Consider the following 24,269-nt stretch of genomic DNA (forward strand, 5'->3'; position numbering starts at 1 on the left):
ATGCAAAGGCAATTCAACTTGTTTTTAGCACATTTCGGCCCAGGAAAAGTTGTTAATTAACTTGTCCATTGTATATGCTAGATAATGTGTCTTCAATAATAGTGTTATCCATAGCCTACTTTATTTTCGGCCATATATTGTCTGAAAATTGTTTGTGTGTGACTGTATGCAATATATTTGTGTGTGATCTGCCTGTCTGTATGTTCGTGGTGGTGCTGAAATGGTTATTTTCTGTACAGGTTGTCACTCATTCAGTGGTTAAACTTATGTGGCAACAGTATTATTAATTAGCCTACATGTGACGTAATAAAATCAATTTGTGTGCATTGTATTAATTGTATGTCATGACGTTTGAATAAAGATTTATTTAAAAAATGTGTAGGCCTACATGTAGGCCTATGTAATTATCTTTACCATTTTTTAAATAATAAATGTCATGACTAAAGCCCTATTCTAAGACATTGAAATATGAAGCGGTGCATGCCCACTGTAATGCTGTGTAATGCTCTTAGGCTACAAGTAGAGCTATAATGTGTCCATAATATAGCCTATATAACATTTATTTTAGCATATGTCATGCTAAATAAACACAGGCGGTGGCTTCACCCTCCAGTAGACTACTTTTTGTTTGCATTAAATGTGATGTCTATCAAATCTATTGCAAATAAAAGGTATTGTGCCTGCGTGCCTACATTATATGCAGATAGGTCTATATTCTACTCTACAGATCGTTTTTAAACCATGGATGCAATTAAAAGAATGTTTGAGAATGTATTTAATGACTATCAAATATTTACATTTGCCATAAATATCCCTCCAGGCTCCAGCCAATGGGATATGGATGCGCTTTAAAGACGCTATACGTTCGTTTTGATGCACCTTGCGCTTCTCGGATTAGCAGGCCCGGGAATTTGTACACAAATAAAGAAGAAAGTCCAGCTAGCAGTAGACATGTAGTCAAATCAAGTGCATCTCTTTCTTATCCGCTTTAAGCCCTCTTTTATACTTCGTCGTATGACGGTGCCGCGCTGCAACTACAATAAACTACGTTAGCCCCTTTTCCACTGGCCCAACACCACACCACTCCACACCACACAACACCGCCCACTTGTGCCAGGTTTTCCACTACAAGGACCTGGGTAGAGTGGTGTGAAAGTGGTACTAAAAAGTATCCAATCTAGAGTATGTCTGAGCTAGGCCAAACAGAGCCAAACACTTCATAATGTCTGATCACTCACTGACTTTTCATTTAGACCACCAGGATATAGTTCTATTGTGTTATAACCACTACTATTATAATATTATAAATATCTATTATAGTGTATCATTATCATAGTAATACATTAATACTTTATAGTGTAGGCTATGTATTATAATCACAGTTATAATCCATTATAGTGTATTATAATTTAGGATAGTTGTAATGCAGATTTATATTGTATTATATTATATCACAGTTAAAAGGGTCAATTTGTTTCTTACCGATAGGGGTACTTTTGTGTAATGGAAAATGTAGAAATGTTTATGTGGTGTGGTGTGGTGTGGTGTGGTGTGGTGTGGTGCTAAGGCTGCAGTCGAAAAGGGGCTAATAAATAGGGCATAGCAGAGGGCGTGGTTTACTGATGCTACACAAAAAAATCGTCCATTATTATTCCCATAAAATTCTACAAAAAATATTGATATAAAGTATTTTAAAGCTTGAATCAAGCCATTCAGGATCCTGGTGAATCATCATGGCCATAAAATATATGATTCTGTGAAAGAAAAACATATATATGTTGAATATTTATGATAGGCTACACTACATTTAACAATTTTAAATGTTTCCTTTTCCACAGAATCAAAGGTTTCATACCCATATGGTTTCTTGACCAAAATCGGGACACCAGGGTTATCCCCTCAAACCCCACCCCCCTCCCTCCCTCCCTCCCCCTCCGAATGTATCCAATCAAAGACGCGCTATGCTAATATGTGCGTCTATGATTGGTCAGTGGTTGTAAACAGGGGGCGGATTATTCGTGTGTGCCTTCAGGGTTTGTGTGTGAGTGTGTTTTGTGTCTAAGCTGAAAATGGCGGCTCGGTAGCTGTGATCGTCTTGGAACTTTATCGCACAACAATAACAACGACAATAACAGCGACCATACAGGCCGCTTCGGATCATGGAGAGGAACTCCGTTGAAAGCCCATACAGCAGAGCTTTAGTTGGGATCCAGAGACGCCATCACTGACCACCAACCAGCGGACCCCCGAGCACCTGATCATCATCACAACTGAGGTAAAGGGATGAAGAACAGTCCCAAACAACTGCCTACCGTCGCTTATGGAACGCCAGCTAGCTTCTAGAGATATGGGATTTATGGCTCTTTGAAGTGAGCCGTATATCTGGGATCCGTTCCTTTCAAAGGAGATCCGTTCCTTTCAAAGGAACGGTAGATTTTTTTTGTAGATTTTGATTATGATTACAAATCACTTCAACCACTTGTCTATACATTTTGACCATAGGATATTTCTCCGCCATTTGAAAATAGCCGATCTGATCTGCTATTTTCAAAAGATTTTTCTACATGTATTCATTGGAAAACGAATGAATTAAAATTGCCCTAAAAAACCACTTACAGGCAGCAGCCGTTCACAACTGGTAAAAACCTAGCCCAACCCTACCCTCCCTGCCCCTTCCTTGTATATACTGTACATACTGATTGTTTAGACTTACTGTTACCTGCCCCTTCCTTGTATATATTGTATATACTGTACTTACTGATTGTATAGACCTACTGTTTTCTTTTTCTTTCTTTTTTTCTTTACATGTCTACTGCATAGTACTGTGTTCTATTTGTCTGTCATTCAATGTTATATGAGATACTTAAATGGTTTCCTGTTGAAATAAGCTTAGTCTTTTCATGGATCTCCTTTTAGTAGACCTTGTACCAGTGAACTGTACCGTCATGAATCTGTACATTTTCCTATGCAAACTTCTAATAAAGCCTTCAATCAAAAGAATACTTTCTACTATTGGTAGCCTACTTTAAGTACCAGTATATTTTGATACCAATACTGTTGTACTTTACTGAAGTACATTTAATTCCGAACTTACTTGTGGCAGAGTATATTTCCACGTTGCAGTATTGATAATTTTAATTTAAGGTAAAGAATGTGAGTACTTTTTCCCCCACAAACTGTTCATTTAAAAAGGAACGGCTCCTCCCTATACTGCGAACCGGGATCTCATCATGGTTCATTTCAGAGAGCCGTTCAAAAGACTCGATTCGTTCGCGAACGTCCCACCTCCGTTAGCTTCATGCTAACGTTAGCATCCAGTCTACTGCTAACGGACGAGAGCTAGTATTTCGTCACACGGCCGTGTCGTCGTCGTCACACAAAAAAAAGTGTCGTCTCACACAAAAAAGTGTCGACGCGACGTTGGTAGCCGAAAATTGCGTCATTTTTTGTCGAGCTACACGGTAGCGCGACGAAGTATACGCTAGCCCTTTAATTGGAACGCCTCTTGCTAGTGTTATGTTAGCTTCTTTCTTAGTTACGTTGTTGCTGCTAACGGCTGTGAATGTTAACCTCTTCACAGTTTAAACGGTACGTTAATGTGTGTCAGTTTGTGATGTGTTATGTACCAATTTATGGCGTTTATCGCTGTCTGTGTTGTTAATGTGCCTCTACTAGCGCTAGCTTACCCGGCTAAAGACAACGTTAGCCAGCTCGCTAGCCGTCCCACCTAGCCTGTCAGTGGCTGTCTACTTGGTATACTATCCAGAAACCTGTGTATTTTTAATAATAATAATAATGTTCCTATAGCTAACCCTTGGAACTCTGGTTTTCCTTTTTAGTGACCATGGATGATCCGCATACTCGTTACAGCAAACGCCTGGTGAGTTAACTAACTGTCAGCCCAGCAGTAGTAGCACTGCACTGTGACCACTGTGTTTACAAAATGTCATTGTTGTGCGATGTGTGTTGGAGTTGTGGGTCAAGGATTAAGACAAAGCGCCACATACACGTAGTGGGACGCTGTCTTGGACTGCTTCAGATGAAACACACACAGAGACAGACACACACACACACACACACACACACACACACACACACACACACACACACACACACACACACACACACACACACACACACACACACTTTAATTGAATCGTTGAACTAATGAACCTGTCCACCAGCTGCAGTGTCAGATCAAGTTCAAGTTCACTCTCAGACCTCACTATGCATTGCGCTGACCTTACGTTACCTTTCTCTCTATCCATTGTTGTCTTTTACAGAAAATAGAGATGTCGATCCCTCTTTTACTACAGTGATTTATACATTTTTTTATAATGTATACATTTGGAAGTTAAAAAGAAACGCCCAAATTTGTGTGCGATAATATGTATAGATTTGTATGTAGTGCACCGTTGCTTATTAATACCGTATAGCCTAAGTGTACCCAATCATTTATTATTGTTTTATATAACGCAGTATATATTTGTTTTACATTTATGTTAAAAATGTATTTAATTAAGTGTAAATGCTTGTTCAGTATAACTGCATATTGCTGTATGTTTGGCAGATCTGTAATAATTCATGCATAATGGGCATCCAAGCCTAAGTATTAGCCGGTTGAGTGGAAGCGATGGGGGCAGGGAGATTTGAGGGTGGGGGCGTTGCACTTTATCCATCTGTCTAGCCAAGCCGTTGCATACATAGGGTGGGTGAATGAGGGGTAGAGAGAGAGGGGGTGCTGTGTGTGTGGAAGATTAACCCCAGGTTTTGTAATGCTTTATTGTTTGGCTTCCACATGAACTGTCGTCGAGTGTTGAGAGTAGCTGGTTGACTGATCATTGTCAGCAGCACAATAATCATGAATTCCAGTTCTCAAGTCAAATTGTTTCTGATTTGATTTGCAGAAAAATGTCTTTTTAACATTTTTATTTATTTCAAGTCTCGTGAGCGAAGGCAAAAGCTATTCAGGCCAGGGACTTCAAACTAGAACTCAATTATTCGGGCATGAAGATATTTTTTTTTGGTTACATATATCAAACAAACATCTGTGGTCAGTGCACAACAAAAAAATACAATCACTTGAGTGTTTTTTTTTCCTGGGTATATTGGTTTGTACAGTTCTCCATTTGACAGCTGTAATGTATCTGTTTATCTGGAGTTCACGGTTAATTCTTATCACAAGTTCATTGAGCTGCTTCTGCTTGTATGTAACATACATATTGGTGTACACACACACACACACACACACACACACACACACACACACACACACACTGGTTCCCAAGCATTGGGTCGCTTAATTAATTAACTAATTATTCATTTATTTCAAAATCATAAAAAAAAAAAAGAAAAAAAAACATTCCCCAATGATTTTCCTAAGTAATTTCATTAAAAGAAATTCCATAAATTAGAAAACAAATGTCTTAAGACAGAGGTCTTCGACAGGGGGTCCGGGACCCCTAGGGGGTCCTCAGAGTTACTACAGGGGGTCCGCCAAATCTTTGTGTGATCATGTTTGATCACTTGAACCCTAGCATCACTATTCTTAGTGGAACATTAGCCAAAAAAATAGCAGATCTACAAGCTCACAACGCCTCGCGCTGCGAGTCGTTGTGAGCTTGTGAGCTTGTAGATCAGCTATTTTTTTGGCACAGAGGTTTGGTGTAGAGGGAAAAGACGAGCACACTAGTAGGTATTGACAGTTCAAGTGGTTGCATTTATGAAAATACACATTAATCCAACCTACACAGATGATAGTGCTGTCAAGTCTAACGGTGTATAAGAAATAATCCATGTACATTTTTAATCTTAAACACAATTTTATTCGATATGTAGTACTGCTTCATCTCTCTCAGAGCTAAGGAGTCCTTGGCCTGAAAACGTTGAAGACCCCTGGCCTTGTCTAAGAAGTAGTGAAAAAAATCTCTTTTGCATCTCGAGCTAAAAAGTATGGGAGCCAATGATATAACTTAAATGAGACCTAAGCACAAGGAGTGGCGATGATGTTTTCAACATTGCTGTTTGACTGATTGTCTGACGTGGTTCAGATTAGTCTATTATTGTGAAATAATCCAACGTGGCACATTGTTGATTGGCCGAGAAGACTCAGATGCTTACACAATCTCTGACTAATAGAGTGTTTCAGGGATGATGTCTCTCTAGAGTAGTGTTTCTCAACCACTGTGCCTGGGGACCTTTGGTGTGCCCCTGAGAAGGGTCAAGTGTGCCCCTTGAAACTGCTTGAAAGCCAGTATTGTATTTATCATTTTAAAAACGATTTAAACTACTGGAAACAGCCGATCTACAAACACACAACGCCTCGCGGTGCGAGGCGTTGTGTGCTTGTAGATCTGCTGTTTTCACTACTGTTGTGCGACGGCCTTGTATGATAAAGGGCTTTACTTTGCGAAGAAACATACAAATTTGAAACTTGGAGATACAAGGTTTCTTCCCGACAGTGACGACATTTACACCCCCGGCGTATTATGTTGGTGTGCCCATGGATTCTTGGGACATGAAAAGTGTGCCATGCAGAAAAAAGGTTGAGAAACACTGCTCTAGGGAACGGCTGGGAAGGAAGTTACTGCTGCAATGGGTTCTCACTGCAGATTTTCAATGGAATGTATGCATTGGGTTTTGTTTGAATTAAGAAAATAAGCCAAAAAAAGGCTTACACTATTAACAGGTTTTGCAACAGATTTTGTGACCACACACGCAATTAATATTCGTTTGAACAATATTCGTCTGCTTCAACAATAATGGTTGCCATTAAGGCTGTAATTTACAGTATGTCATAGAACAAACGTGAAATTCTCGTTAGCCTATGTTGACTACAGATCTGTGGTTCTGTCTAAATTGAAAACCTTACTGAAAAAAGCATTGGAAATTGGGCAAGGGGGTCCTTTACTAATTCGCTTGAGGGCCTGATTTACACTGCAGCCAAATCCAGCCTGAATCTAGCCTCGTGTAGCCAGGCTTACTCATCTGCGAAGAGAAAAGCCTGGTGACAATATAAGGCAGAAAGTGTTCAACTTCCGCCGTGAGAATTTCACCGGAAGACTGCAACGCATGACGTAACGTCCGCCACTTCCGCTAGAACCAACCGGAAGGCATATTGTGAACAGGGTGGCCTGAATCAGATTTGTCACTTCCAGATTGGAATCTGATTGGTTTCATATGACCATGTGACCATTTAAACCAATCAGATTCCAATCTGGATGTGACACAGATCAGATTCAGGCTGGATTTGGCTGCAATGTAAATCAGGCCTTAGAGTTTTGGGACCACAAACATTCATACTTTATTTTTCACATTGTATTCCGATACTGTGGTTCTGTCCCATCTCTCTTTTGCCAATGACACAGTCATATCGCCCAGTTCTGACATAACATACAAATGTTTTATGTTGCTAGCGCACGGGCACACGGCGGCGTTACCAGGACGATGGAATCTCAGATGATGAAATTGAAGGGAAGCGGATGTTTGACCTGGAGGAAAAGCTGTGTTGTGACAGATTCAACTCTGAGATGGTCAAACGCATGGACGGCAAAGGTTAGAACTATGAATTAAAATACATTTATTTATAGTTTTAATAAAGCACCTCTGTACACCAAAGAGAGCATTTGCACTGTTTATACATAAACGTGAATTTGATGTTATGTATCCCAAAACATGTTGCTTATTTTAATGACCACGAATAGCTGTATCTTCTATCTTTGTCTTGTTTCTAGATTTCACGTTTGAGTACATTCAGAGGGAAGGTCTCAGGGACCCCCTTGTCTTCGAGAAGGCAGATGGCCTTGGCATAGAGTAAGTTGCATCATATTGTCCATGTCCATTCAGTAATGGTTCTTAGGGAACACAATGATTATTGTGTGTCTGCTTGAGAGAGAGATTGTGTGTGTGTGTGTGTGTGTGTGTGTGTGTGTGTGTGTGTGTGTGTGTGTGTGTGTGTGGTGTGTGGTGTGTGGTGTGGTGTGGTGTGTGTGTGTGTGTGTTGAAACCATGTAACTTGCAATAATCTAATCTGTTACTCTGGAGAAGAAATGGTAAAGATCTGTCATCTGTCTCTTTCAGAATGCCAGACCCAGATTTCAGTGTGAGTGACGTCAAGTTGTTTGTTGGTAAGTTGCTCCTGATAGTCTCTAAACGAAATGAAAGGTCATCTTTTAAATGATTAATTTCACACAATGTATTTATCCTTTTATTTTCATAGCCACATTGGGCATACATTGCAACATGTATGCTGCATTGGGCAAGCACATACATTTAAAATGCGGCTATATCAAACATATGCAAGTCTTAAAAATATGGTTTGGGTCATTGACCGGTTCCTGCTTCCCCGTTCAATAGCTGATCTGTATTGTGTTGTCCAACAGGTAGTCGGCGTATCGTGGACGTGATGGATGTGAACACCCAGAAGGGCATCGAGATGTCAATGGCTCAGTGGCGCCGTTACTTTGAGACACCGCCCTCAGAGCGCGAGAAACTGTATAACGTTATTAGTCTGGAGTTCAGCCACACCAAGCTGGAGAACCTCGTCAAGCGGCCTGCTTCGGTGAGAGCATGCACATTCACATGCAGACATTGGTATGATTCTATGAATATGCAAGTAGAGGATCTGAGAACCTGGTACTGAATTTTATCACTTCAATCTACTAACTAAATCATCTAGGTGGACCTCATCGACTGGGTGGACAACATGTGGCCTCGTCACCTCAAGGAGAGACAGCGAGACTCAACCAATGCCATCATAGATATGCATTACCCTAAAGTGCAGAAGTAAGCAGAGCAAAATCATAATTGTTTGTTTGGCTCAGCATTTGATCAAACCCAGTCCTCCACAGCATTGTCCATCTCTTTCTCTATGGCTCTCCCTGTTACACAGGTACTGTCTGATGAGTGTGCAGGGCTGCTTCACAGATTTCCACATTGATTTTGGGGGTACATCCGTTTGGTACCACATCCTGCGGGGAGAAAAGGTCAGTTAAGGTCCTGTTTCTACTTGGACGGTACTTTTGACTACGTTGTTTTTAGTCTCTGCAAGGTCACTGGTGAAGTGAATGTGGGGGTTGACTTGGCCATTGTGGTTTTATACTTTACAGTCAAGGTTGGTTTAACAATTGAGTACCTGAGACGAATAACAGTCTAATGCCTCATTCACACTACAGATATATAGTTGAATGTTTTGCTTGGTAATTCAATGTATTCTCAATGGAAACCAGCTTTAAAGATGCAGTTGATGCTCAGAACAAAGCTTTGAAAGCTTTAAAGCTGGTTTCCATTGAGATTACATTGAATTACCAAGCTAAACGTTCAACTATATATCTGTAGTGTGAATGAGGCATAAGTCCATATTTAAGTTAAATTAAGCATTATGAATGTAACAGATTAAAAACGTATAGTTTGTGGTTTACAAAATATCGATATTCCAAATTTTAAAATATGGACTTAAGACCTTTTTTTGTGATGAAAAACAGTCTAAAGGCCAATTCCCACTGGGCCAGATAACAGATATCTGGAGATATTTCTCCAGATATTTTTCCATTCAAAGTGGATGGTAGACACAGATAAAAAAAATATTTGCCACAGATAAAAGTATCTGTGGCAAATATCTGTGGTAGATATTTTTTTTATCTGTATCTACCATCCACTTTGAATGGAAAAATATCTGGAGAAATATCTCCAGATATCTGTTATCTGGCCCAGTGGGAATGGGCCTTAAGAGTCTACGTTTTTAATCTTTTAAATTCTTAATGCACTCCCCCCTCATTTTGTTGAATTAGATTGTTTTACTTAACTCATATATATATTAGGAATTATAAGACATAATACTTATGGAAAGTGGAGGGGGGGGGGGGGGGGGTGCATTAACAATTTAAAAGATTAAAAATGACTAGTTTGTGGTTTACAGTCTGGTAAATCAAAAAATATATTTATTCAAAAAGAATATGGACTGCTTTTTTTTTTTGCTTTGCAAACCCTGGTTGTGTATGTATACAGTATGTGATGTTTTAACCCCTGACCTCTGCAGGTGTTTTGGCTGATTCCTCCCAGCCCCCAGAACCTGGAGATGTATGAGAACTGGGTTTTGTCAGGGAAACAGGGAGACATCTTCCTTGGGGACAAGTGCTATGACTGCCAGAGGATAGTGCTCAAGCAGGGGTTCACCTTCATGATCCCATCAGGTAAGCATACGCCCACATACATACTTTAGGCACAGCTTATACGCCCACATACATACTTTAGGCACAGCTTAAAATGTTCTAGTTTTTCATGAATCTCATGTTATTGAAGGCTGTGATTATAACTTAACTTGGAACACAGGGAATAGTTGCACATCCAAATCCTAAGTAGGCTAGGTGTTGGATAAAATGCCAAATATGTGTAATTTCCCAACAACTATGAAGTATGTTAAGACTCTAAGAGTCCATTAGGTTTGAATTGTTTAATAGCCTCTCTTTCTCCCCATGGACAAAACAGGCAGGTTTTGTATTACACTAAAGACATTCTAGCATCTGTGAGGACATTTTAGGTATTGTGTAGCTTATTGCCTTGCCTATCCCCTATTAGTTGCTTGTTCAACCTGAAGTATACTGTACAAGTATCTTTGGGAGGCTAGTTTGCTGTTTGTTTGTTTTATTGAATGTTTTCTTTCTAAGCAGTTTTTTTGTAGTCATTGTAATCTGTGTGGCATGCATAAAGTTATTTATGCATGCAAGAATTGATAAGATATTTAACATATCCATTTACTTCACTTTTCATTTGAAATAATTGGATTGATTGAATCAGTGATTTATTAATTTATGAGCTGTGCATTGAAACATTTTTTTTTAATCTAATGACAGATTTAAAAAATGCATCAGGAAAACTTTAGTGCTTAGTGGCCAATCTCCTTAATTGCTACAGTGCGTACTTGTACATTTATGACTAATGTTAAAATGGTGGATTAGTATTTCTTTCCCTACCACCATATGAACATTGTCTCTCTATCTATTCACCCCCACACCACCGTATCTGTGTTGTAGGCTGGATCCATGCAGTTTACACCCCACAGGACACCCTGGTCTTCGGGGGGAATTTCCTTCACAGCTTTAACATCCCTATGCAGCTTAACATCTACAGCATTGAGGACCGCACACGGGTAAGCAGCACCACAGACACACTAGCGTACACACACACACACACACACACACACACACACACACACACTCACTCACTCACACACACACACACACACACACACACACACACACACACACACTCACTCACTCACTCACTCACTCACTCACTCACTCACTCACTCACTCACTCACTCACTCACTCACTCACTCACTCACTCACTCACTCACTCACTCACCCACCCACCCACCCGATTTTGGGTGTTACGCAATTTTGAAGAATCGATAAACCGGGTCAAAATAAAATGTACAGTATTCTCCTGAGCACTAGCAGTGTGGCTTACGTGTGCCACAGTGCTGCAATAAGTAGTCCCCCCAGGAATCCGCGGAGAAAAAGTCTTGATTCCGCGGAGAACAATCCTGATTCTGCAGAATTCTGCGGAGAACAATTCTTGATTCCGCAGACATGAAAAAACACCCTAAAATGACCAGTTATCAACTAAGCTAGCAAGTAAAACCCTTCATGATATAGCTACAATTAATTGTATTTAGTGGTTAGTATAATAGAATATTCCAATAATCATTTTTGAGAATAAAAATCTAATATTTAATTTATTCTTTTTTTAAATTGTTATTGTTTTTAATAATTACTTTCTGTTGCAAAGACTATATTGTCATCCAAACCATGCCCATAGTAACCACATTTTAGAGGATAGCCTACCTACTACCTAGTATGCGTGTAATATTTATTTATTCTCTTCTGCATTAGCATTGTTATTGCCAGGACCATAGAGGCATAGAGGAACTATAGTTCAGGACACAGTTTCTGTCAGGAATGTGGGTGGGACTGGACCATCCAGCGTCAGTACAACCGCCGCTCTGCCGCCACTCGCGACAGTTATTCCGCGGACGTCAGAAAAGTCCGCGAATGGCCGAGAAATCAGCGGGTGGTTGCCAATTCCGCGATAAATTCCGTGATCGCGGATTCCTGAGGGGACTAAATAAGTCAGTGTATGCCAGCAGTTAAAGACAAAAAATATGTGCGTGCAGGACATTTATATCAAGTTATTTATTTGTGCAAGAATTGATAAGATATTTAACGTATCCATTCATCAATACCTTTGAAATCTTATGTTAAAGTCTGAATCTGTGATTACCCGTTCTTCTCTCTGTGTAGGTGCCAGCTAAGTTCCGTTACCCTTTCTACTATGAGATGTGCTGGTACGTCCTGGAGAGATACCACTACTGTCTGACCAACATCTCTCACCTGACCCCCGAGTTTCAGAAATATTCTCTAGGCATAGGTAAGGACTTCCTCATTTAATATATGCACAATCTGTCTTGAACACCCACAAACTTTACCATCTTTTTTGTATCACTCTGAGGGCTGTCACAATTACAATGTTTTACATGACGATTAATTGTCACTCGTTGACCATTACATTTCTGTTTGGCTTTTAGGCTTCGAAGTTGCACATGGCAGATATGACACATAACCTAAATATACAAAGAAATTACTGACATATTTGACAACTTTATACTTAAAAAAAGAACATTGATAGTGGAAATAGACTATCTGCAAGCTCACAACGCGTGCGTGATGCAACGCGTTGTGAGCTTGTAGAACTGCTATTTCCACCATTTTTTACTTACAAAAATATATCTGAAAACTTTTCAACATGGAAACGATTATGACGATTATGTCAAATAATTGCGATTAGACGATTATGTAATAAGTGTGACAGCCCTAATCACTCACTGACACAAACTTAAATTCTATCTGTCCTGGCCACCTCTCTCACAGGCCTGACCCGTGCAGATTTTCACACCAACGGTGACAACGGGGACGACCCTCCCAATGGCACACGGAGTGACTCTGACAGTGAGGAAAAAGAGAAAGAAGAGGAGTACGAGGCTAAGTCAGACTATGGCCTCAAACCTGGCCATGAGCTGACCCCCTTAGAGCTGGAGGGTCTGTGGAACCTACTGGGGAAGCTGGAGGAACTGCCATCCAGCAAGAAATGTCTTCCAGCTGGGATCGAAAACGCCTCAGCCCTGCTCCTGGACATGCGGGTATGTATTACGACATTAACGAAAAAGTCGACAAGTCGACTTCATTAAAGTCGACTCCCACCAGAGAAAGTCGAAGTTTAAAAATATATATATATATACTTTCTATTGTGAAAATAGCAGATCTAAATGCTCACAACGTCTCGCGTTGCGAGCCGTTGTGAGCATGTAGATCTGCTATTCACAGCTTTCAAACAAAAAAATCCGCTTGGAAATCCGTTCAGGCTTTCAAAAGATATAGGATATATTGTTTTCTTCAAATGTAAACAAACATGGCTGCCATGGGAGCTGCCATGGGCTGTTCTGGGAGTCAAACATGCATTTCACGATCGCGATCATGCTGAAACCGGAAGTAGGGATTTTTTTTTCTTTTGGCAAACTCGGAAAACTCGGGTTTGGCACCAAGTGGGTTAACAAAGCATCAAGTACAGGTAATCACAATGCAGTGATTCAGGTGCTACAGCAGCACAACAACCGATCATATAGCCGCTAAGAGGACAGGAAGTGATGCCCACCTTTACTTTCACGCAAAGGCTCATGGGACATAGGAAACCTGTGGATAGCATTCGGAGATTGTGGAATTAGTTGTCTGGCTACGCGAGACTACCTGTTGACTAATACCTTCTGACTAATGTGCCATGTTACCGATGTATGCCTCTCCTCTTTCCTCTTCTCTTCATCTCCTGTCCTGTTCAGACCGTTCTGATAGAGCACTCTGACGATGACCCTAAGCTGTCCTACACTGGAGAGCCCATTGTCAAATGGCCCAAAAGGGTGAGTTTAATCATCACGTTCAAACATCAAAATCAGCCACTCGGCAACAGAATGTTAGGTAGACTCACAGCTTTACCATTGGCAGTTTATTATCTTTATGAGGTTCACTTTGTATCTGTTGAGTATTACTCCGGTGAATAGGGCTGTCACAATTATTACATTATTGTCTAATCGCAATTATTTGACATAATCACGATTGTTTTTCATAATCGTCATAATCGTTTCCATGTTGAAAAATGTTCATATAAGTAAAAAAATAGTGGAAATGTTCTTTTTTTAAGTATGAAGTTGTCAAATATGTCAATAATTTGTTTGTGTTTTTAGGTTGTGTCATATCTGCCATGTGCAACTTCAAAGACTAAAAGCCAAACAGAAATGTAATTGTCAACGACAAAAACACAATTAAATCGTTTAATCGCAATTATTTGAGAGAAAATTCAACGTCATGTAAAATGTCATAATCGTGACGGCTCTACCGGTGACCTTATTTTGGTTTGTGTATTTGACTTGAGTTGAAATTCTTTATCCCACCCCTCTCCCTCGGCCACAGCCATCTTGGTACACGCCTCCCACGCCGCCTCCACAGGTCCTCTACCGTCCTCGGCTTGGGACGTCCCTCCACAAGCCCCTGCACCCGCGGAAACTGGTGAAAGTGTCCTCCTCCATCTCCGCACTGAGGCGAAGGCGGGTGAGGTGCAAGATCTGTGCCGCCTGCCGCAGAAAGGAGTGCGGCCACTGCCAGTACTGCATCGACATGAGGAAGTTTGGTGGGCCGGGTCGCATGAAGAAGAGCTGTGTCATGAGACAGTGTCTGGCTGTGAGTTGTCTTGCCTAATATCTAGTGTGTGTGTGTGTGTGTGTAGTCTTAACCTTCTGTTGCACCATCTTTAGCAGAATAACGTTGGCTAACGATAGCAGGTCAGGGGAAATTACTCTTACACTACACCTTTAGAGCAGGGGTTTTCAAAGTGGGTGACGGGGCACCCTGGGGTGCCGCGACGGCTGTCAAGGGGTGCCGCGAGATAATTTGATAATATTTGGAATATATTTGGACACTTGAAAAAATATTTAGTATCAATTTAAACTTGAAGTACAAAGTTATTTTCAGTCAGTTATATCCAAAATGGCTATTATCTCAATGTTTTCCTCGCAACATAATCACTGTCGGGCAGAAACCTCGTATCTCAAAGTTTCAAATGTGTGCGTCTTTTGGTAAAGCAAGGCCCTGCTTCATCATACAAGACTTTCGCACAAAACTAATGAAAATAGCATCGCGAGGCGTTGTATGCTTGTAGATCGGCTGTTTATCATAGATGATAAATACAAAACGAATGGTTTTGGACATACAAGGTTTCCACCCGACAACGATGATATGCTATGTGTGATATGCTATATGTGTGTGCTCAGTGTAGTGAGTGCAGTAACCTCAGTAAAACTATGCCTATCCCTAACCCCTAAACCTAACCTTAACCTCAGTAAAACTATGCCTAAACCTAACCTCAGTAACCGTGACGCGGGTGATTATCTAACGCACCCGGTGCGCATTTCTGAACGCACCCTTTGATACACTCAGACTGAATGACCTGCAAAAAATACTCTCCCGTGCACGACGCGACGTACAGGAGTTTGAATCCCATAGTCTGAGGGTATGGAACAGAATGATTGGCTGAGGAAGCACCAGGCCCTTTTCAATTAGAAATACGGAAAGATATGGTCGTGTAAAGCCATTTCTGCTGGTCTTTAAAGCATAACTACTGAACGTTCCAGCTAGCCAGCTAAGCTGAGAAATGAGGTTGCAATGTTCACTGTTATTGTACTGACATTTCTCCCCCCCCCCCCCAGCCCGCATTGCCCAACACAGCGCGTTGTGCCATATGCGGTCATGGTGAACCTGAGGAGTCTGATGATCCCTCTACTCACACACTCATGGAGTGTTCCAGCTGTGCCCAGATCACCCATCCTGACTGTGTCAAGGTTAGTGTTTCTCTGACGTATGAATGGTATTGCAGTCTAAGGTACTGGGTGCTGTTGTGTTGTGTCTGCCACAGCTGTTTAAATGTATCTGTTTTATAACTGTTTGTAACAGGTGTCTGGTGAGGGGAAGATAAACAAAGCTTTGCCCAGTTGCTGGGAATGTCCCAAATGTGTCCAGGTTAAAGGATCTGCCTCAGAGGTACACTATGCTTTTTTTTTTACACTCTAGTGACTTTCCGTGATTTCTTTCTTGCTTAACCTAGTGGTTCTCAACCAAATTATTTTGGGGGGTCCCCAGATGATTAACTTTATGTGCAACATTGTTTTCTCACTCAACAGTAAACAAAGTTTAAGTGTATAGAGGGTATCTGCACATTTCTAAAGTGACAATTTAAGCACCCTTTAGTACCTCTAAAATATTGGTCAAATTGTCAAATATTAGAGACAGAAATTGTGAAAATAGCCGATCTACATGCTCACAACGTGCACAAGGCGTGTAGATCGGCCATTTTCACAATAGAACTGTTACACAAAATGCAATGCCTCAACTCTTAGTGCTTGTAGGGTGGGGGTCCCCAGTTAAAATATTATTATTTTGGGGGTTGCGGCTTGAAAAGGTTGAGAACCACTGGGTTAACCCGTCTTGAACAATTCTCAAGCTTGGCTTTGACTCTGCCCGTGACCTTGTTTTCTTTCTTTCTGTGTGTGTCTGTCTTCTGGTCCAGTCTTCCAGCGACGAGGGCACCATGAGGACCTCGCGGCCGCCCAAGCGTGCCCATCGGGAGGGCATCGGCGTGGGCAGAGGCAGGCGCGGCCGAGGCTCGTCCAGAAACCTGGTGCCCCCGCCCTCCCAGAGACTGTTACTGCAGCACCAACAGAACCGCAAGAGAGCCAGCGCTCTGGAGGACCAGTTTAGGAGGAAGAGGGTGAGGAGGGGAGCGATGGCGCTTGATCATGAGTTTTTAATCGAAAACTGATCGTTATTTATTTTTAAATGACCTACCGGTATTTGACAAGAGTACTGTTACCCTTTAGCCTGACAAATGTGTAGCTATTCTTTAATCAGTATGCAGTCAGAAAAGGGTATTTATTTTTTGTTTTTTATTAGAAACCTAATCGGCAGCTGAACAAATTATTCATTCATCAATTATTCATCTTAAATGATCATATTTTTAAATTATTAATCTTTTGTTAGTTAAAACTTGTCTAAAATATTCCCAAATCTAATGTATAAGGTAATAGCTAAATAAGTGTAATAATCCGATTAATCGTTAAGATAATCGACCGACGAATCAATTATGAAAATAATCGTTAGTCGCAGCCCTAATATTTATTCATTGCTTAAAAGTGATTATGCTTTAACTATACAAGTTCGTATGAATGTCTTGCTCATCATACTATCGCCCCCTTTTGTTTTTGTTACAGATAAAACTGGAGCGCAGTAAACTCTTGGTGGTAAGCAATCCCCATATGTCTCCAAAGATCATGGAACACAAATTTGCTGTGACTTAAAGCTTCTATAAATGTGTTTAACATAATATTAGAAATGCTTACGCATGTGTTAAAGTTGACTGTCTCATTAAGCATCAGCTAAAAGCTTAGTAAATATATAAAATAACATGATTTAAAAGAAAATTACATGATTTATCAATATGAAATAAAACGGGTACAGATTGTACCAGATGTTGATATATCCATTTGTGCCGTTTTAGGTGCATTATCATTCAAAACTCTTCCCTTAGTAAAAAGCTATTTAGTCCTGTTGATTCTTTTTGCTTCCTTAATATGTATATATACACTCTTTTGAAGAACACTTAATTCATTCTTGAAAATGTTTTGCACAAATCATAATAACCGTCGAGATGGTCTCTCTCATATACATTATCTGGCTGAGTTGGGGCCAGCACCTTTATCACAACTGTGTATATTGCTGCACTTCTCCAACATTTAATGGGCCCTTTTCTCAGACATGTCATAGCAGGGTAAAGGCTCATTTAATGAGTCTTTTTGATTTAGTTGTGCCAAAGAGAAAGCGCTGACACATGCTTACTCACTGGTACACCTAAATATAATGTTATTTATTGCATTAGCTGCAGCTGTACGTATCATGTTAAGACACGTTTTTGAGACGGGCCCCAGTGCAAAAGGTGCATGTTTAAGATCTCCCATGTCATTCACATTTCATTTCCCTTTTCTTATCACAACAGAAGCAGGCGGGTCTAGACCGATCCCCTCGGCCACTGGGCTCCAAGATGCTGTCCCGGCTGCGCTCCCCTACCGGCAGACTGTCTCGAGGCAAGGGCCGAGGAGGGGTCACGTTGGGGAACGGGTCCCTGTGTCGCGGCTCTGCCGGAGGTGCGTCGTCTTCCACCCAGCAGCAGCAGCAGCCCTCCTCCCCCAGCCTGCTTCATCTGGAGCCCCGCGGAGGAGAGTCTCGAAGAGGCAGGGGAAGAGGAGTGAGACTCCGTGGGGGAGGGTCAGGGAGAGGGACACGAGGGGGGAGGAGCCGCCGAGAGACGGAGGACGACGACAACAGCACCAGCAGCAGCAGCAGCAGCAGCAGCAGCAGTAGTAGTAGCAGCAGCAGTAGCAGCAGCAGCAGCGAGGAGGAGGAGAGGAGAGAGAACGGAGTGAGGGGCGTCGATAAAGAGAACCGGCCACAGGCGAGGAGAGGAGGAGGAGGACGAGCAGCCAAAGAAAGGGGAGAAGAGGACGACAGCGAGGAAGCCAACCAAAACGGAGCAGAGGAGGACGAGGAGGAGATGGATCCGGGAGGGCAGGCGGGAGCTAAGGACGGCACGGAGAAAGGGACGTACCTGAAAGTGACGCTCCAGAGACTATCCAAGGCCAAGCGGGACCCTACGGCCATCGTTCCCAAACTCGAGGCGGCCATCGCCCCCCAGTGCGTGGCTGCTGCTGCCAGGCACATTCAGACTATGCCACTTGCCCGCAGGCCCATCAGAAGCCATGCCCCGCATCCCCCGGATCCACATCCCTCACACCCCGTCAGGCACACTCCGCCCCACACCCGCAGCAGACCGGCGTACCCTCGCTCTCGCACCTCCATTCACGAAAAGACGGTTCCTAAAAGAGGCAAGCCGGAGAGACTGAACAATGGCGCCCCCTCTTCTTCCTCTACTCAGATTTACCCCCCTCTTCGCGTTCCTTTGTCGGCCCTGCAGAAAGGTGGGAGTGAGGCCGACAGGGAGAACGGAGGGAGTGAACCCGGCTGTGAAAGGGAGGTGTGGGTGTCTGTCTTCCGTTATCTGAGTCGAGCAGATCTCTGTGTCTGCATGGCTGTCTGCAAGAACTGGTACAAATGGTAAGATGGAGAGACATTCAGAGTCGTTGAACTGTAAATCGATAAAGTATATCGTCACTGTCGGGCAGAAACCTTGTATCTCCAAGTTTCAAATTTGTACATTTCTTCGCAAAGTGAAGCACTGCTTCACCACACAAGGCCGTCGCACAAAAGTAGTGAAAACAGCTGATCTACAAGCACACAACGCGAGGCGTTGTGTGCTTGTAGATTGGCTGTTTTCACTAGTTTAGATCATTTCAAAAATGATAAATACAAAACAAATGGTTTTGGACATACAGTACAAGGTTTCCACCCGACAACGGCGATATATTCGTTATTGTTTTTAACGGCTAACCCCCACAGTTTGCCCGTGGAGGGGTAGTCAACCATATACAGATATCTCAAACTTGTCACCTGATGGTGAGGAGTGTCAACGAGAAGGCTTAATCCGGCTTAATCCGTGGGCAGCCAGGAACATGCCATCTCTCCTTACTGAGCCCTGACCCACCTGTAGATGTCACTAATGCACAGGGTTCCCACGGTCATGAAATTCCTGGAAATGTTTTGAAATTAGAAAAATATTTTCCAGTACTGGAAAAGTTGGCTCCTGGAAGGTCCTGGAAGAAATAGTTATGCATTGTCTTTGGTTATTGATTTTGTTAATACCTCTGAAATGACAAATTAAACATGGGCCAAATTGTCAATTATTAGAGGCAGAAATTGTGAAAATAGCCGATCTACATGCTCACAACGCCTCGCAACGCGTGTAGATCTGCTATTTTCACAATAGAAACGTGTTATACAAAATTTGTCAACTCATAGTGCTCTTCAGGGTGGGGGGTCCCCAGTTAAAATATAATTATTTTGGGGGTCACAGCCTGAAAAGGTTGAGAACCACTGTCATATACTACCTGTCTTTGGGCATTGCGCATAGGAGTAAGCGACTTGTTATTGAGCTGAATTATTGTTATATAGTCCTGGAAATTGGGTTAAATATTCTGGAAAAGTTTTGGAAATTAATTGGTAAAGTGTGGGAACCCTGAATGCAGCAACAAATAACACAATTCCAACCCGGAATTGTTTGTTTGTTGGAGTGCCCGGCCAAGCCGTAGGCACTGTGGTGGAATATAACCCCAGCACTTTTCCCCTGAATGACAGCACCCGGCACTTATTATTTTTGTACCTCAGTAGTGAATAGCTTCTGTTAGGTTGTCTACCTATGCCCACTACTCTGTTTGGATCTAAAGTGGTATGTGCTTAGGGTTGCTTGGTGTCTTATGTACTTATGTAGCTTCAGTTAATAGTTAGGGAAAGTTAGCCGAATCATTGATCAATCTCTGAACAAATGCTCACCGATAGCTTTCTTCACAAAATGTGTTCATAAAGGTGTCTACTGTCACCTCTGAATTTGTTCCAACCAAACTCCCTTGGGGAAACTTTGTGAGAGGCAATCAAAGTTGGTGTCAAAAAATAAATCTGCTTTATCTAGCATGCATTGCAAGCATTTGTTCTGCAGAAAGAAAGAAAAGCTACTTAAAGCAGATGTATTTTTTGTATTCTTTTCCATAATAAAGTCAATGGGACTGAAGTTTCCCAAGGCAGTTGAGTTGGACCAAATTCAGAGGTGACAGTAGACACCTTTTATGTACACATTTGTGAAGAAAGCTATTGGTAAGCATTTAGTTCCCAGATTGGTCAAAGATTCGGCTAACCTTTCCTAACTATAATGCACAGAGACGTGCTTCTCTATAAATGGGTGCTGATAAATACTTATTATTAATTCTTATTTGGGTGTTTGTCTTCAGGTGCTTAGACAAGCGGCTGTGGGCACGGATGGACCTGAGCGTCATGCGCACCATCACTCCCCAGGCCCTGACAGGTGTCATCAAACGACAGCCAGTCTCGTTGGATCTGTCTTGGACAAACATCTCCAAAAAACAGCTCAGCTGGCTTATCGGACGTATGTCAGGTATGGACAGGATTCCCACGGTCATAAGAAAAATATTTTTCCAGTACTGGAAAAGTTTTGGAATTGATCAAGGGTCCTGGAAGGTCCCGGACAAAATGTCTAAGCATTGTTTTTGGTTATTGATTTTGTTAAAAACATCTTAAAAGTACTGTTATTTGCAGACACCCTAATCCAAACCTACTGCCTAGTACCCTTTAACACACAATTGTGTAAAGACTGAACTGAATCCTTTTGTTGTTTTCAGGTCTAAAGGATCTGGTGCTGTCGGGGTGTCCCTGGACATCTATTTCAGCTCTCAGTTCTCACAGTTGTCCTCTCCTCCGTTCGTTGGACTTGCGGTGGGCTGACGGGGTCAAAGACGCTCAGATCAGGGATTTGCTCACCCCACCAGGTGAGTCCATTGTAGCCCCCAGAGTAGGGCTGTCACGATCATGACATTTTACATGACGATTAATTGTCACTCAAATAATTTTTCGCTATTAACGATTTAATTGTGTTTTTGTCGTTGATAATTACATTTCTGTTTGGCTTGTAGGCTTTGAAGTTGCACATGGCAGATATGACATATAACCTAAATATACAAAGAAATTACTGACATATTTGACAACTTTATACTTTAAAAAGAACATTGATAGTGGAAATAGCCGATCTACAAGCTCACAACGCGACGCGATGTGACGCGTTGTGAGCTTGTAGATCTGCTATTTCCATGATTTCTGAAAATGTTTCAAAATGTATGAACATTTTTCAACATTCGCGATTATGACAATTATGACAAAATAATTGCGATTATTTTTACAGAATTACGGACTAAACAGCCCATACAAGGAGAGATGCATCATGATGTGTGTCGTGTTTGCATCACTCACTTCGCACCGGTGCGATTTTTCTTTTTAATTTCCCCCTCACCCTTAACTGACCCACATTTGTACATCTTCATTGTGCACCATGCAGGCTGTGACAACCGTAGCCGCCTGCGGAACATGCAATGTTTCCGGCTGGCGGGTCCAGACATCGGCGACTCCACCCTGCGCCTGGTGATCCGCCACATGCCCCTTCTGACCCGACTGGACCTTTCCCACTGCACCAGCCTGACCGACCAGTCCATTAACCTGCTTACTGCTGTGGGCTCGTCCACCCGCAACACACTCACTGAGCTCCACCTGGCAGGTGAGAGATGGGTGTATGAGATATGGTTACAATCCCAAACATGCACATCTAATTTAGAGATTAACAGTGCAATAAAGGGCAATAAAGTGATAGCAAATAAGTGTTATATTATTTATATCTCTATATTCCAATAAATCAATAATGTATGGTTGTGCTCAAAATTATTCAACCCCCCCCCCCCCCTCTCTGCAAATCTGGTTTATTAGCTAAATTCACAAACTGACAACTGAATGAAATAAACACATCATACAAGAACAATGCAAATAGCTCAAAAGTAGTTTTTTCCAAATTCAATGCTAAATGCCACTTTCAATGCCACTTTCACTTTCAGTTATTCAACTCTTAATTACACCTGAAAACATCTAAATCAACTGCAATCGACTAATCAAGGGCTTGACTAGAAGTTTGTTGACTTGTTGACTGTGATTAGAGCAGTTACAAACATGGCTAAGTATAAGGAATGGTCAGAAAAGTTCAGAGAAGAGATTATTGCTTTGTAAAAAAAAAAAAAAGAAAGAAAAAGGATATAAAACAATTGCAAGGACACTGAATGTTCCAACGGTACAGTTTTGCGCATAGTTGACATGTTCTAAGTCAAAGGAAGAGTGGTTACACTAATGAACAAATTTGTCAGAGGGTGTTGAATAATTTCGAGCACAACTGTATAGTGTTAATTCAGTAATGGGGGTCTCCCCATCTATCTTTAGTAAACAGAAAATACATATTCAGGAGAGAGAAACTATACAAGATAAACAAGTGAAATTGGACATGACGGAAAAAAAACCTGAATAAATTTTACATGGACGCTTTCCCGGTTTGAGTGGGTTAACACACATCCCTTAGACCCCTTTTAAAGCCATTTGTAATAGCACTAGAATTGACTATTTCTTGGTATTTACGATTCCACCATCCTCCTTTCCCAGGCTGCAATAAGTTGACGGACAACTGTCTGAGGTACCTCAGCCGCCTCGCCTGCATCTCTCTGCTCGACCTCCACGAATGCAAGGGCGTCTCCCGCAAGGCCTGCGAGGCCTTCATCTCCGAGCTGTCCGTCAACACTCTCTACTGCCTATCAGAAGAAATGCTCATCCAGAGGATATCCTAGAGCCCCCCCCCCCCCCCCCCCCCCCACACTGACACTCCACGTGCTGGAGGTGTGGGGGAAGCCATGACGGGCCCGGTCTCTGTGTGTGACACAGGAGGACAAAGACTTCTTAAGACTTCTTCTTATAGTGGGTTGGCTTAACAAAATTATCGAAACGAAGCGGATAAAAGCGCTGAACTTTTTTTTAGGCTTCTTTAGGACCTAACGATGGATTTTAGCTTTGGGTACCAAACTTTATTTTGAAAATTACCCATAGAATTATCCATATCAAGTTGGGCTCCCATCGACTTTCTATAAAGGAGGAAAATGCCCAGAAAATCTGCTTTAAGTAGGATGTGAGAGGTCTAACTAGGGGTTTGTCATGATTCTGAATCCATTGCGAGCATTTGTTTTGCACAAAAAACTTTCCTTGGGCTAGAAATGGCCTCACAAAACGATGGTTTAGTGATGAGTCATCACTTTTCACAGTTTTGTGGGTGTTTTTGGTGGCAATTTCTAGACCAAGGAAAGTTTTTTTGTTAAACCCCTAAACCCCATGTTAGACCCCTCACATCCTACTTAAAGCAGATTTTTTATGGATATTTTCCTCCTGTATAGAAAGTCGATGGGAGCCCAACTTGATATGGATAATTCTATGGGTAATTTTCAAAATAGATTTTGGTACCCAAGGCTAAAATCCATCGTTAGGTCCTAAAGAAGCCTCAAAAAAAGTTTGGCGCTTTTATCAGCTTTGTTTCGTCAATTACCAGGGTTAAGCAACCCACTATTAGTGGTGGGGGGGCG

At 41.8% G+C, this 24,269-nt stretch overlaps 1 protein-coding gene across 1 annotated transcript; it reads left to right on the top strand.

Annotated features, from left to right (window-relative positions):
* Positions 1-2,080: 2,080 nt before the first annotated feature.
* On the top strand, positions 2,081-23,486 carry kdm2ab (lysine (K)-specific demethylase 2Ab; the record flags this gene model as incomplete). Its single annotated transcript, XM_080745566.1, has 23 exons — positions 2,081-2,275; positions 3,840-3,880; positions 7,416-7,554; positions 7,734-7,812; positions 8,080-8,126; positions 8,382-8,560; positions 8,678-8,784; positions 8,891-8,984; positions 10,037-10,190; positions 11,031-11,146; positions 12,301-12,427; positions 12,928-13,196; positions 13,890-13,967; positions 14,518-14,784; positions 15,810-15,941; positions 16,054-16,140; positions 16,667-16,867; positions 17,367-17,396; positions 18,149-19,263; positions 21,048-21,211; positions 21,456-21,602; positions 22,166-22,381; positions 23,305-23,486. The coding sequence occupies exons 2-23, from the start codon at positions 3,845-3,847 to the stop codon at positions 23,484-23,486; spliced, it is 3,966 nt and encodes a 1,321-aa protein (XP_080601692.1). The 5' UTR covers positions 2,081-2,275; positions 3,840-3,844.
* Positions 23,487-24,269: the final 783 nt, after the last annotated feature.

Source organism: Nannobrachium achirus (assembly GCF_963921795.1).
Source record: "Nannobrachium achirus genome assembly, chromosome: 17".
Lineage (NCBI taxonomy): Eukaryota > Metazoa > Chordata > Actinopteri > Myctophiformes > Myctophidae > Nannobrachium > Nannobrachium achirus.